Here is a 16,809-nt window from a genome sequence, read left to right on the forward strand (position 1 = left end):
TTCATCCACTCGTGTCTTCAATTAGTTGATTATTGTAAAAAATACATTAAATAATTTGACAAGGGATTGTATGTAAAATATGTCTGTCTTATTTGAAGGCAATACTATAAATTCTTTCCTTATGTTATTCTTTGTATTTTATCTATTACATTATATATTATTATTAGTGTGACCAACTAGCCCGAAAAATCGGGACATGGCCCGAAAAATCGGGACATGGCCCGAATTACGAAGTCATGTCCCGGCGTCCCGGACAAGGCTTCCGGGCCATCCGAATTTTCAACATTTTGGTAAAATTCTATTTTGAAATTTTGAATACGTTATTCTTCTAAGAATTCACATCAAACTGAATTGGTAGGACGAAAAAAAAATCGACAATCTCTACAGTGTAATACTAATACCACATCCAAAACGCATGCGTTTTATATCGTGGTATTATAGTTCTACGAAAACTAAAACGGTGGACTTTTTTTCGTTTCTGTATTTTAATTGTCTTCTGAAAAAAAAATGGCCCGATTTTCATTGAAATGTCCCGGATTTTAGGTATTTTTTTCAGCCTTGTTCCGGATTCGACTCAATTGGAGTTGGTCACACTAATTATTATGTCTGTCTACATTCTATAAGTATATATTATGTTTTTATTTTCTGAGCATGGGCAGAAAGATTTAATCAAGGAGAGTATCAACATAATTTATGTTTTTATTTACTAAAGTGGAAGTTGACGAGCCAAAGCCTTTCTAAATAGATTAAATCATGCTGATTTTATCTATTAAATCTTCCAAAGAAGAATGACAACCTAATTGGTCCGAGATATTTTTAATTAAATATCAATATATTCATAACTTACTTTGTCAGCTATATTTTCCAAGAAGCAATGTCTGTTACCAAACCCTTCAGCAGCTAAACAGACCCTTTCTCCTGTCGCAGTACACGAAAGACAAACCATGTCTTCCTAAAAACAAATAGAAAAATTTCAATAATTTACGATTCTGCAGTTTAACCTCCAAACTTACCGTTCGTAAGAACGAAACATCATCCTGTTCGGAGCCCCCTTCGGCTTCTGCCATGATGGGGGTTTATTTTTTTCTGAAATTAAAGGAATTACGTTTAAATACAAAAATATTTTGGAGCTCCATAAATAAGTTTGTTTTTAAAATTGGAATGCAGTATAAAGTGTTGCCAACGCAAAAAGGAATGTCAACAATTGCGATTCAAAAAATCCCTGAAAAGGGTAAAACGGGTTGCATAAGCTAAATAGGCTCCGATTATTATTTTTTAAAAATTATGGAATAAATATAAACTTAAATGTTTATTTATATCGATAGCATGTTATCAATCAAACGTAGCCTCATTTAAAACCGTCTATTGTGTTTTAGTATTGAGGTTATATCGGTTGAGTATTTTTAACCGGCTCTGTATTTTTTCAGTTTACTGCTTTTCTTTAGCTACTAAACCGTTAATTTAATAATTTTCCGATAAATAAAATGTTCGGTGTAAGCTTTAAACTAATAATTTCGTCACGACGATTTGCCAATTTTCAAAATGGAATTTTTGGTAAGTGGCCTACATTATTTAAGCACTACAGATAAAGTTCAAGATTACTAAATTTCGGAAAATTGTTAAATAATCAAACAAATAAAAATAAGCGCTTTGGTACTTACTTTTTCCAAATTTTTTACATTAATTTTATATCCACACAGCAACAAAATTTTGTTCGCGACTGATAGTTGTGGTCTATTTTTAAACAGCTGAGAAAGAGGTATTTTTAGAGACTAGCCAAATTAAAATTAGAAAATTATTAGCGTTGAGGTGACTTTTATTTAGTTAGTAATAATTTCGGTGAATAAGGGACACGTTTTTATCAATTTGTCATACTTGAAAATTTCGATTTTTAACGCATCTTAATTATTTTTATTTCATTGGCTCATACGCGTTTTATAAAATTATCAGCCCACGATTTTGTATTTTAAAATACGGATTGCGCAAAATGGCCCTAGAATAATTTTTCGAGTATTTTATTATACATACTTAGGTATATAGTAGTGCGGGACAAATCTATGGATGATAAATTCATTTTTTCGAAAATGGCCGATTTCCGAAACAATTCCTGATACAGGTCGTTTATTGTTTTTAAATTATAATTATTGGCATATACAGGGTGTCCCGAAAAGATTGGTCATAAATTATACCACAGATTCTGGGGTCAAAAATAGGTTGATTAAACCTCACTTACCTATATACAATAGTGCACACAAAAAAAGTTACAGCCCATTGAAGTTACAAAATGAAAATAAATTTTTTTTATATATATCGCAAACTCTTCGAGATTTTTAATTGAAAATGGACATGTGGCATTCTTATGGCAGCAGCATCTTAAATAAAAATTAAAGTGAAATTTATGTACCCCATAAAAAAATTATGGGGGTTTTGTTCCCTTAAACCCCCCAAACTTTTGTGTACGTTCCAATTTAATTATTATTGTGGCACCATTAGTTAAACACACTATTTTTAAAACATGTTTGCCTCTTAGGACTTTTTCGATAAGCCAGTGTTTATCGAGATATTTTGAACATTTATCGAATCCACCACATATTTTTATATGGTTAAGTACGATTATAGAGACCTGTTAATAATCTGAAAATGTATTTATAATTTACATTTTTAGGTATATTTTGAAAAAGAAGCCGCATCTCGGTAAAAGGTGACTTATCAAAAGAAGACTAAGAGGCAAAAAAGTTTTAAAAACACTGTGTTTAACTAATGGTACCATAATAATAGTTTAATTGTAACGTACACAAACATTTGGGGGGTTTAAAGGAACAAAACTCCCATAAAATTTTTATGTAAATATATTAAAAAAGAAGCCGTTTCTCGATAAAAACTCGCTTATCGAAAAAATACTGCGAGAGGCAAAAAAGTTTTAAAAAGGTTGTGTTTAACTAATGGTACCAAAATAATAAATTAATTGAAACGTACACAAAAGTTTGGGGCGATTTAAGGGATCAAAACCCCCGTAACATTATTATGGGGTGGGAAAATCTCACTATAATTTTGTTTTAATATGATCCAGCCAAAAGAATGATACATGTTCATTTTCAATAAAAAATCTTTAATAATTTTCGATATATTGAAAAAAATCGATTTTCATTTTGCAACTTCAAAGGGCTGTAACTTTTTTATGAGCACATTTGTACTAAGGTAAGTTAGGTTCAATCGAACTATTTTTGACTCCAGAATGTGTGGTATAATTTATGACCAATCTTTTCGGGACACCCTGTATATCATACTACTGACGTCTGACGTCATCCATCTGGCGTGATGACGTAATCTACTATTTTTTTAAAGGGGTCATGTGCTAGCTTATTTGAAAGTTTATTTTAGTCTCTATTTAGTCAACTAAACCAGTAACATAATTATTTATACAAGGTGGTTAAATATCAAATATTAATTTTTTGAATGATATATATATATATATATATATATATATATATATATATATATATATATATATATATATATATATATATATATATATATATATATATATATATATATATATATATATATATATATATATATATATATATATATATATATATATATATATATATATATATATATATATATATATATGTAATAAACAAATAAAAAATACATCTTACTGTTGATATACAAAAGAATAATGATTATATTATGACTAATTAAAATTTGTCTTTGGCTTAAATTAAATGTTGAAATTGCCTTCCACCTGCCTTTTTGCAGTTATTGAACCGAGGACGACAATCTTCTTGAAAGTTATGGATCATTTCTGGAGTTATATTACAAATCTATGTAAACTTTTGATTTTAAGTAACCCAATGAGGTTGACAAACATGAATTTATCAAGAATATGTACACGGTAGAAAAAAAACAATGTGTATGTACTTTGTACACACGTAAAAAGTTATACTTCTATTATATGATTCCAACGAAATTAATATAGGTATGTACTTCAAACAGTTTATTTATATTTTATTTAAATATTAAACTAATTTTAGTACTTACTACTCTCCAAAAATTTTTATTAAAACAATACCAAAAATTAAAAAACTAAAAGAATAAAACACACACACAAACACATTGAAAAATGCCATAAAGAAATGATTTCTGAACAATAATTGTTGGCAAAAATTTTAACTAATAACGTATTTTCTGAAAAAAAAATTATATAACAAAATATACTTACAATCATAAAATGTATAAAAAAATAAAAACTTGCATTGGGATTCGAACCCGCGTTTCTTAGGGTGCTTAGATTTAAAATCGAAGCATCTACTCATTTATCCACTTACACGTACCTGTCATGTGAGAAGATAGGCCAACTGAACGTTTTACTGTTTGACAGTTCTGAATTTAATCAAATTAGTCTGATTTTTGTGGAATTTAAATATTAAAATACAACAAAACAGAGTAAGAAAACAATATATTAGATGAAGATTGGTAGAAATTTTGTTGGTAATCAAATTATGTAAATCAAAGCATTACCTACTAGATAGGTACATACATTTTCCAAATAGATAAGTACCCAGAGCCGGATTTAAGGCAGTGGGGGCCCCTGGGCAGAATTGGTGTGGGGCCCTACCTCCTACCGTTAAAAAAAATTCTTGTTATAACTATTTAATTCAGCCAACTACAGGGTTTTCCCTTTTAGAAATTAAAGAAAAATGTTAATCTACTTTTACAAATATATTTTTAAATAATAAAAAATACAAGAGTATTACAGTAAAGTATTAAAAATAAACATAGTAAGATGTATGGTTAAAGTTCGGGTACTTTTCGAGATTTTTTAATTAAAAATTCCTTGATTATGTCGGACATGTCTAGTTGCTTTAAGACATCGTGTTCAATGCTCATTATAGAGAGATGACTCAAACGCTCTTGGATCTATAATAGCGATAAAAACTCTGATGTTGTCATTTCAGTTTCTGAAGATGCTGCATAATCCAGTGGAGTCAGTCGAACGTTCCTTAAAAGAATATAAATTCGTTAAGTGATCTAAGTGCCGTCACTCCTGAATTAAGGCCAATATTTGGATTTTGGAGAATATGACTTTTGCTGTTTATCCTCTCTAAGATTTCATTCTAAAATATTGCAAATATTCCTGTTTTCAGTAAACACATTCGATTACACAAACAATGTGCATCGCTATGAGATTTAAATTGTTGCTCATGGTCTTTTGAAATTTTGGATAATGCTCCTTTAATCTGATTATAACCTTTAACTAGCGCTTTTGCGGCATCACTTCTAGATGATCATCTAGTAGTATTTACTCTTTTAGGAACAATAATATTTCTGCCGCGGTTGGCGTTACTCTCGAGACCCAACTTTAAACATTCGATTATCTTTTAAACATTCGATTATTAACAAGTTGTATCTATGTAGGTATATGTAGAGGAAGTAAAAAATTCATATACTTCATATAGTTCTTCTAAGAAACCAAAGAATGCTATGGCAGCAGGACAACACTCAGCTGCAGCTTTGGCAACTAAATTTAGTGAGTGGGCGGCACACGGAATCCACAACGCCAAGATATTATGTTCTCTAATTTTAGCCTTAACACCATTGTAATTTTCACTCATAACTGACGCGTTGTCGTAGGACTGTCCCCTGCAGCTTTTCAATTCGATATGATGTTCTTGCAAGAATGTCATTAGGAAATTAAATATATCTTCCGCTCTATGACCGTGATTTGGTAAAAATCTGAGAAACCTTTGAACAGGAGTGAAACCTTTGGTTGACAAAAATTATTCTTTGTGAATAATGTTCTGATTTTTTTACGTTGGGCCCTTTTGTGGGGGCCCCGGGCAGCTGCCCAGCCTGCCCCCCTTAAATCCGGCCCTGTAAGTACCTATGTAATTTTTTTATTACAATACCTACAGAAACATTTACAATTACGTACCTAATGCTTTTAAAAAGTATTAAAAGTCACTACAATTATAAACTTAATTAGTATAAACTTAATCAGGTAATTACCCAATCAGAGCACGTATAACGTTTGAGCTGCGCCCAGAACCAAGACTTTTGATGAGTTCGCGCACATATACATTTACTGCCAACGCGCCTAAAGAAGTTTAATTTCAAAAATTTTGAACAAAAATCTTTATTAGAATTTTTTGTGTAAAATGAACTGTCCTCTTAGAAACAACGCTTAAAGCAAACGGCGATTTTGAATGTTAGCCGCGCGAAATCAATGTTTTATATAAAATATAGGTAATAATATGTATAAACCCGGCAAGAAAAATTTGATATCTTTTGACCAGAGCGTCATATCGACAAAAATCAAACTGAGTTTTAAAGGCGAAGTCAGTTTGTATAAAGCTATTAAATCTTCTTCTTCTTAAGGTGCCTATCCGTTCCGGATGTTGGCGATCAGCATGGCGATCCTAACTTTCTTGCTCCTATTCTGAATAGTCCGGTTGTCGATGTATTAAACCACTTTCTCAGGTTTTGAAGCCAAGATATTCTTCTTCTCCCAGGTCCTCTCTTTCCAAATACCTTGCCTTGAAGAATGACTTGCAACAAGCCATATCTCTCTTCATTCCTCATAACATGGCCAAGATATTCTAGTTTACGCTTTTTGATTGTGTTAATAATCTCGCATTCCTTGCCTATTCTACGTAGAACCTCAACATTAGTCACACGATCCACCCACGAAATTCTCAACATGCGCCTGTAACACCACATCTCGAATGCCTCAAGTTTTCTCAAAGAAGTCTCGGAAAGTGTCCAGGCCTCTACTCCGTATAATAACGTAGAAAATACATAGCATCTGATGATAGAGATTTTGGTAGCAAGAGGTAAATCGTGGCTTCTGAAAAGAGACTTCATCATTATGAACGCTGATCTCGCTTTTCCTATACGTTGTTTTATTTCACTTGAGTGGTCCCACGGCTGTTTATGTTGGTACCAAGGTATGTGTAGTAGTCGACTCTGTCAATTAGTTGTTGGTTAACCAAAAGCTGTGTATTTAATATTTCGCGCTTACTGACTACCATGTACAGCTGGTTCCAAAAAAAACTGATACGACTCTTAAAGCGTATTTTGTAGAAAATTGAGCAGTGTACTTTCTTCTTCTTCTTCTTTTTGTTTTTGGTCTCGCTGCAAGGCAATTACCAGCTCGATTTAAGCCATATCAAAATCGCTGACTATGTTCTTGTAAAAAGCTTTTGATGAGGTGTGATATAATGAATATGAGTTTAATTATATTTAATTTATTATATCTTGAAAGATAAATACTTATTATTTACATACTCTCACTGTCACTGCCAAATCTTAAAATTTGTCAGATAACATCAACCTCAAAAAATGGCTGTTTGTTTGTTTATTGTATTATTTGTCTGTCATAATAAATATAATATAATTTCAGACCAATCATACACTGCTCAAAATGATCAAATCTTACTAAGAGTCGTATCAGTTTTTTTAGGAACCAGCTGTACTTTGTTTTTTTCGTATTGAGATCAAGTCCGTATTCTCTACTTATATCTGATATGCGCGACATTATTCTTTGCAAACCATCTAGACTGTCTGCAAAAACTACAGCGTCGTCGGCATATCTAATGTTGTTCAGACGCACTCCATTGACTAATACGCCTTCCTGTAGTTATTCTCCCAGCGCTTGCTCGAAGATACATTCAGAGTATATATTAAACAGCACCGGGGACAGGATGCATTCTTGCCTCACTCCTCTATCTATGGAGACTGCCTCTGTCAATTGGTCATCCACTTTAATATCGGCAGTTTGGTTGTAATACAAATTATATATGATTCTCAAGTCTCTATCATCTACTCCCGCTTCTTTCAAGATGTTTATGAGTTTATCATGTTTTACTCTATCAAACGCCTTTTTGTAGTCGATAAAACAAATATACACGTCACAGTCACAGTCGAGCTATTAAATAGGTATGATTCTCATGTGATCAATAAAATTCACTAAAAATCGCTTCCATTGACCGATTGCTGTAAAATTTCTATTATAAACATCTTTAACACCAATAACATGAAATTTCGATTTTGAATTTTGGCAACAAGTATGAGGTATTTAAAATACGCCTAAAAAACGCTGAACTTTCAAATTAAAAACAATCTCACGTAACAAGAAATGCTTTCACGAAGACGGCATTGGATTGAATTTGTAAACTAAGAGTCAAAGAATTAGGCATGCACGTCATAGATTTAATGACATCATAACCCACCGGCACAAACTTGACGGTAAACAAATTCAACACAACAAATGTTTGCTCATATATTAGTTTTTTCGCTACCGTCAAGTGTAACAGGAAAGCGCAGTTGTCAAATAAAAAATATATATGTATTTACCAAAGCAGCTACCGGCTACACTGTTTCTCTGTCTTTAAGAGTGTGAAACAAAGATAATTATGTTGTAATATAAAAGTGTCGAAAGTCATGTTGTCCTATATAGAAGGTTATGTAAGATTTTTGTTTGTTTTCTTCTTTTTCTTTTATAGCCTTTGGAGACTGTGCCCATTTAGCCAGCAATATTTCTTAAAATTAACGCCTAACTAAATCTACCATAAAACAAGACTATTACGAACTTCATCGACCAATCAGGGATAGGGAAGGGAAACTGAAGTTGGTTAAAAAATAAACTGTAGTCAAAAAATATGCTACATTTAGTCAGTCCTCTTTAAATGCTACATTTGGTCAGTCCTCTTGTATGGTGTCGAAGCATGGACATTAAAAATATCCACCATTAACCGTTTGGAGGCCTTTGAAATGTGGCTGCACAGACGTATACTGAAAACCATGGATGGCTATGCTGACAAATGTGGCAGTCCTTAAGAGAGCAAATGCTACCCGCGAGCTGCTTGATAACATCAAATATAGAAAGATGGCCTATTTTTGACACGTAGTAAGGGGAGACCGGTATAATATTCTTCAACTTATTATGATGGTATTATGATTGGTAGAAAGCAGGCCTCTTGGTTGAAGAATATCCGGGAGTGGACAGGAACAGAGAAAGTAGAACACCTATTTAGAATAGCTCGAGACAGAGACAGTTTCGCCATGTTAATCGCCAACGTCAAGGGGACTTGATAGGGCACGTTAAGAAGAAGTCAAAATATAAACTAAATAAAATATAATTTGAAAACAATAATTTGACACTATATTTAACCTCCAATATTGTTACAGAGGTGAGTTACCATTTACCATCTCACCAAATATAATAATGACGTCATAATATACTCGTCAGTACTTTTAGCCAATGAAATGCTCGCTGTAATAGGAACCTCTGTTTAATAGAGTATATTAAAAAGCACATATCGATGGCTTAGTGTGAAAACCTCGTATCTCATTAAATTACAATTTTACAGGAGAGGCAAAAAACTGATTTTCTGCATAATATAATCTAAAAACAAAAACTACTGTTACGTATTTTAATTTGAGCACATTGAGACAAACATCTTATCTTGGCCCAGAGCTGAAACTAGGTTGATACAGTACAAATCTTTTGATTTAAGGTTTATAAAATGTTTCTATATGCCGAACTACCTTTTTTTGTTCACAAAAACATTTCTCCAAGTCGAATTTCTTAAACAAACACTCCATTAAACAAACACTCAAATTAAGTACCAAATGGTACCCCGTCAAAATAGCCCCGTCAAAAAAGCTCCGACAAAATAGCCCCGACATAATATCCCGCACACAAAATAGCTCCGACAAAATAGCCTGCAGACAAAATAGCCGCGGAATAATAGCCCGCCGACAAAATATCCCCGACAAAATAGCCCCGGCAAAATAGCCCCGAAAAAACAGCTTCCTTCAGAATTCATCATGAAATAATTCCTTAAAAATACATTTTTTCCGAAATGGTAATTATCCTCTATTCAAATGTTTATCTTAACCACAATAAATAAAAATTGTCTTTTCAGAGAACTCGAGTCCTGTCTTTCCTGCCTCTTGGAAGTTTGAACATTTGTAAGTTAAGCGAAAATCAATGTTAATTTATGATATAAACATTTTTTTCCGTTTTCGGGCAACAGTAAAATGCATTTTAAATTAAATGAATTAAAAAATTCTTCCTTTTTGTCAAATAATTTAAATTAAAAAAAAGTTTTTGGACACCTTGTATAAATAATTATGTAATTGTTTATAAGAGACTGTTTTAGCCGAGGCTATTTTGTGTGCGATCTATTTTGTCGGGGCTATTTTGTTTGCGGGCTATTTTGTCGAGGCTATTTTGTGTTCGGGCTATTTTGACGGGGCTTTTTTGACGGGGCTGTTTTGACCGGGCTATTTTGACGGGTCACGGTACCAAATTCTTGGTTATAAATATATGTAGGGTATTCACACTACCCTACGTGGTATTCACACTAAATTAAGAGAGCAATTGATATACGTGGTTTTATTTTCGGCTGTAGAAAATAGTCTGGTGTATTTGAATTTTTTCTAACAGTTGCATGTAAATCGTGAGATACAATGTTTTCAAGCTAAAACCACCAAAATGTCATTTTTGAAAAAAAAAATGAGATACGAGGTTTTCACACTAAGCCATCGATATATGAACAGCTTATTTCAGAATGGGACTCGAGTCATGTTAACTAACTTTCAAGAAATATGCAAAAACTGTCTGGATATGAAAATCCTTCTAATAATTTCCAATTCACTTAATAATATTATTCATCTATAAAAAAGTTAACTTAATTCTTAACAAGAAATAATTAAAAACTGACTCAGATCCCTTTCTGAAATAAGCTGTTCACGTTCACATATTGTCTTCGTTTAATAACTTAGTTCAACGTGCTTCTGATTAGGACCAGAAGCCTTTCCATTTTTCATGTTCTTGAGCGCGTATAGTACCTACCTCTTCATTTATTATCATTGATCCGCTATCTGGTTGTTCTGATATGGTTGGAGAGTCTTTCAACGTGAAAGAGGCCGTCTCTATATTCTTTACATGTTCGTATTTTTGTTTCGTTGTCTGTTGCTAACTCAATTAGGCTACTTCCGTACCTGCGTCTGTAGCTTTCCATGGTTTCACTAATATTCTTATGTAGGTATGTTTAACGAGTCGTTTAATTGTTGTGGATTTTCTATTTTACAGCATTTCTAATTCAACAAATTTTACGTTGCTTCAATTGGCATTAACATAGCTTATTTTATCTAAAATTACTAATTTTAAATCAAAACATTTTTGGTATTTTTTGGGTCATTCTGAGCAAAAAATGTTCTTACCAGTTTCTTCGTAGGATGCATAGTTTTCGAGATAAATAGGTTAAACTTTCGAAAAATTGCAATTTTTGAACCAGAATATAATAACTTTTGATTAAAAAATAAGATAGCAATTCTGTTTACTTCATTTGAAAGTTCAAGTCAAATTCTATCGGTTTTGATTATTTCATCATCATCATCATCATCACGTAGCGCTACAACCCTGGGTGGGTCCTGGCTAACTGTACAACTTTCTTCCAATTTGTTCGGTCTTCCATCAACCTTAGGGTCAAATGGTATGTTCATTTTTCGGAGATCTGCTTGGATGTTATCTCTCCATCGCATTCTGGGACGTCCGAGTGGTCTTTTGCCTGTAGGAATCTCCTCCCCTCCCATACCAGTCCTATAAGTCTCTCGTTATGAAGTCTGTGCACGTGACCTGCCCATCTTAGTCGCTGTGATTTAATTTCTTGGACAATATCGGTGTCATTGTAGAGTTCTTTTAATTCGAAGTTGGTTCTGATCCTATACTGGTTTGTGTTAATGTCGTGGTGAGGTCTGAAAATTTTTCTAAGTATTTTTCGTTCAAAACGTCTGAGCTTTTCTTCGTTTGATTTGGTCATGGTCCACGTTTCGCAACCATATGTTAGTACAAGTCTGACGATGGATTTATAGATTTTGATCTTGGAATTTCTTGTAAGATTTTTTGATTTTATAAGCTTATCCAGTGCGAATAGACAGCGATTTTCTGATTGGATTGTCTTTTATTTCTTCAGTAACATCGTTGTCAGCTGTGATTACGGCCCCCAGATACTTAAAACGTTGTACTCTTTCGAAATTGAAGGTGTTGACCGTCACATTTTGTCCTATCCTGTCTTTTCGTGTCGTTCTATTTATACACATATATTTCGTCTTCTCTTCATTAATCCTCAGCCCTACTTCGCTTGTTGCTCCTCATACCTTGTTGAAAATGGAGGTACCTTAAGCTAGCATGGCCACATGAGCAAAACCCAATTTAACCTATCCCATAATTTTTCACCAATTTTTCACTAATTTATTACCACCCTAATAATTTTTCACCCCTTAACCCCACTTCAGGAGAGATGTCACGCTAGCTTAATATTCAAGCTAGCAAAATTCTCGATAAAACGGCATTGCATGAGCGGAATCCAATTTAACCTATGCAATAATTTTTCACCCATGTTAAACTAATTTATTACCACCCTAATAATTTTTCACCCCTTAACCCCGCTTCAGGAGAGATGTCACGCTAGCTTAACATTCAAGCTAGCAAAATTCTCGATAAAACGGCATTGCATAAGCGGAATCAAATTTAACCTATGCAATAATTTTTCACCCATGTTTAACTAATTTATTACCACCCTAATAATTTTTCACCCCTTAACCCCGCTTCAGGAGAGATGTCACGCTAGCTTAATATTCAAGCTAGCAAAATTCTCGATAAAACGGCATTGCATGAGCAGAATCCAATTTAACCTATGCAATAATTTTTCACCGATGTTAAACTAATTTATTACCACTCTAATACTTTTTTACCCCTTAACCCCGCTTCAGGAGAGATGTCACGCTAGCTTAATATTCAAGCTAGCAAAATTCTCGATAAAACGGCATTGCATGAGCGGAATCCAATTTAACCTAAACTATAATTTTTCACCCATGTTAAACTAATTTATTACCACCCTAATAATTTTTCACCCCTTAGCCCCGCTTCAGGAGAGATGTCACGCTAGCTTAATATTCAAGCTAGCAAAATTCTCGATAAAACGGCATTGCATGAGCGGAATCCAATTTAACCTATGCAATAATTTTTCACCCATGTTAAACTAATTTATTACCACCCTAATAATTTTTCACCCCTTCACCCCGCTTCAGGAGAGATGTCACGCTAGCTTAATATTCAAGCTAGCAAAATTCTCGATAAAACGGCATTGCATAAGCGGAATCCAATTTAACCTATGCAATAATTTTTCACTCATGTTAAACTAATTTATTACCACCCTAATAATTTTTCACCCCTTAACCCCGCTTCAGAAGAGATGTCAGGCTAGCTTAATATTCAAGCTAGCAAAATTCTCGATAAAACGGCATTGCATGAGCGGAATCCAATTTAACCTATGCAATAATTTTTCACCCATGTTAAACTAATTTATTTCCACCCTAATAATTTTTCACCCCTTAGCCCCGCTTCAGGCGAGATGTCACGCTAGCTTAATATTAAAGCTAGCAAAATTCTCGATAAAACGGCATTGCATGAGCGAAATCCAATTTAACCTATGCAATAATTTTTCACCAATTTTTCACTAATTTATTACCACCCTCATAATTTTTCACCCCTTAACCCCACTTCAGGAGAGATGTCACGCTAGCTTAATATTCAAGCTAGCAAAATTCTCGATAAAACGGCATTGCATGAGCGGAATCCAATTTAACCTATGCAATAATTTTTCACCCATGTTAAACTAATTTATTACCACCCTAATAATTTTTCACCCCTTCACCCCGCTTCAGGAGAGATGTCACGCTAGCTTAATATCCAAGCTAGCAAAATTCTCGATAAAACGGCATTGCGTGAGCGGAATCCAATTTAACCTATGTAATAATTTTTCACTCATGTTAAACTAATTTATTACCACCCTACTAATTTTTCACCCCTTAACCCCGCTTCAGGAGAGATGTCACGCTAGCTTAATATTCAAGCTAGCAAAATTCTCGATAAAACGGCATTGCATGAGCGGAATTCATTTTAACCTATGCAATAATTTTTCACCCATGTAAAACTAATTTATTACCACCCTAATAATTTTTCACCTCTTAACCCCGCTTCAGGAGAGATGTTACGCTAGCTTAATATTCAAGCTAGCAAAATTCTCGATAAAACGGCATTGCATGAGCGCAATCCAATTTAAGCTATGCAGTAATTTTTCACCCATGTTAAACTAATTTATTACCACCCTAATAATTTTTCACCCCTTCACCCCGCTTCAGGAGAGATGTCACGCTAGCTTAATATTCAAGCTAGCAAAATTCTCGATAAAACGGCATTGCATGAGCGGAATCCAATTTAACCTATGTAATAATTTTTCACTCATGTTAAACTAATTTATTACCAACCTAATAATTTTTCACCCCTTAACCCCGCTTCAGGAGAGATGTCACGCTAGCTTAATATTCAAGCTAGCAAAATTCTCGATAAAACGGCATTGCGTGAGCGGAATCCAATTTAACCTATGTAATAATTTTTCACTCATGTTAAACTAATTTATTACCACCCTAATAATTTTTCACCCCTTAACCCCGCTTCAGGAGAGATGTCACGCTAGCTTAATATTCAAGCTAGCTTTGCGGCTTCTAATAGTACTGATCATTACCTTTCCAACGCATGTCTAATTTTGAAAATCGGTTATACCATTCAAAAGTTACCGAGCTCAGAAATAAATATGACTCAATTTCTAATTAAAAAAGGGAAAATGTTTGTGGATATGTACAAGTGTATATGTGTATAAGTGTATACAAGTGTATACACTTATATTGTATGTATCTATGTATGTATGTATGTATGTGTGTGGATAAGTTAAACTGATCTGAATTTTTTTTTCTGTGTTTGAAGAGGGGGTTAGGGCCGATTCAGAACCGGTGTAGTTTGTGATTTTTGACCAGCCATAAGCCAGTTATAGGACTTGGTAGGTACAAAACGGTATATTTTTTGGGGCTATATATCTTCAGTTCAAGAATATACAGGAGAACCGCAAATACGTGACAAAAAATGTGACGCGTTTTACTTCAAATTTGGCAAATATTATGAAAAAATCTTTTAAAATAAAACTAGAATTTTGTTTTGCATCAAAATGAAAATACATTTTCGCGCCACGTAATATTCATATCAGATCTTTTGTAGCTGGAATATTGTATGCGCCACTCATTTTTACGGCGTTTAGCGGTTTTTTATTCTTGTAATTATTATTGTTATAGGACTCAATTTTCATCTCTCAATATTTTTTAAAAGATCAGACTAAAAAACTGATTTTTAGATTTTATCATTAATAATGAATAAAACACGAATAGGTATAATATATCTACGGACAATGAACTGATATATAAGTATAAAAGTAAAATAATTTTTAAATTAACAAGTAGGTATGTAATTTTGAATATAGCTAACACAGCCCTTTGGAACATTTATTACTTAATTTTTATAATAGGGTACCGATAATAATGCATTTTATGATACTATTCTTTCCGCATTTCAAAGTCATAAAACCACCACCCAGATGTTTACCTATTGTATCTACTACTATTGTTGTAGTAAGTGGGTCTGTATTAAAATTTATTTACTTCTATGAATAATTTTTAACCACGTTAGTATAGGAAAGTTAAGATTTAAGGACAAAAAAAATCATTTTTTACAATTTTACTGTATGTACTTTATATTATTCTGAAGCTGTTTCTTTGTGGAATCTTTTTGAAAAAAATTTACTATTTTATTTAGAAATATATACTATACCTAGTTTAAGCCAGATTAAATTAAATTTTTAGAAGAATTTTTTTACGAAGCAACACAAACAAACTATTTTTAATTTATTAATATTTTGTATTTCAATGACGACTTCCGAAGTGGAAGTCGAAACATCAATAAATTTCATTTTTAACTTGAATTGTGGCTTATTTACAAATAAAACATGTAGTACATTTCACTATACCTACTATATTTATAAGTAAAATAAGAAAGGGCTCTGGTAAGTTTTTACTTAATGTTAATCAACCTCATAATTTTACAACCAAAACCACACTGAATGGGAAACATTCCACAAGCTACACATTCGCGTTAGCTGAATGCAAAATATTTTTGCATTCTAATGCATAAATGCTTAATTATTAATTTGTACTGCTAAGTAGTTCATATTTTGACTTAAGTAGGCTAAGTTATAGAGTACAGGGGGAAAACAATAAATGTCACATTGTATACATATCGAGATAAACACCAATAAACGTTTCATTCTTATGATATTCTAAAAACCACTTAGGATATTCTTAGCAAAATTCTGGCGACTCTTGTTCTAAAATCTTAATATAATATTAATCTAATATTATTATATACAGGATGAGTCATGAGGAACTGTACATACTCCTACCTCGTATAGAGGCCCCTATGGAGTATAACAAATGACCATTAAAAAGTGTCTGCTCTCATTGTTTAATAATATACAGGGCGAGTTTTGCATTTTGACAGAAATTTGTATTCGTCATAATTTTTGAACGGTCAGATCGATGTGTCTCTTATTTTGGTCAATCGTTACACTATTACCACCTAATCAAAAAATGGTCTGGCTTTAAAAAATTAGTTCGTTTGGGTCTTAGAAAAAAATTTACAAATTAGACAAATAGGCAATTAAAATGGCATATTTATTTTTTCCCCACACGATTACTTAATTTTTTATTAAAAAATCAAATTCGTCAAAGTTGCAATTTTACCATAAAAATAAAAAAAATTAAACAACGTTTTTCTTAAAATTAAAAGTTTTACCATTTTTTTTTTCTATAATACGTCTAGATTTAAAACTCCCCATAACACTTCTCTTT

At 32.8% G+C, this 16,809-nt stretch overlaps 2 protein-coding genes across 8 annotated transcripts in view; one reads left to right on the plus strand and one right to left on the minus strand.

Moving 5' to 3' along the window:
* LOC126891831 (ryanodine receptor) overlaps positions 1-1,794 on the minus strand; it is a 285,318-nt gene extending 283,524 nt beyond the window's left edge. For all 7 annotated transcript variants that reach the window (XM_050661137.1, XM_050661140.1, XM_050661136.1 and 4 more), the window contains exons 1-3: positions 1,662-1,794; positions 1,014-1,086; positions 848-952 (exon numbers count right to left, since the gene is read on the minus strand). In XM_050661137.1, coding sequence (XP_050517094.1) covers positions 848-952; positions 1,014-1,067 — 159 coding nt within the window. In that variant the 5' untranslated portion in view covers positions 1,068-1,086; positions 1,662-1,794. The remainder of the gene's footprint in view (positions 1-847; positions 953-1,013; positions 1,087-1,661) is intronic.
* The window catches only part of LOC114335610 (guanylate kinase), a 345,069-nt gene continuing 329,674 nt past the window's right edge, over positions 1,415-16,809 (plus strand). The window contains exon 1 of the mRNA XM_050661128.1: positions 1,415-1,554. Coding sequence (XP_050517085.1) covers positions 1,485-1,554 — 70 coding nt within the window. The 5' untranslated portion in view covers positions 1,415-1,484. The remainder of the gene's footprint in view (positions 1,555-16,809) is intronic.

Source organism: Diabrotica virgifera, chromosome 9 (assembly GCF_917563875.1).
Source record: "Diabrotica virgifera virgifera chromosome 9, PGI_DIABVI_V3a".
NCBI classification, from domain to species: domain Eukaryota; kingdom Metazoa; phylum Arthropoda; class Insecta; order Coleoptera; family Chrysomelidae; genus Diabrotica; species Diabrotica virgifera.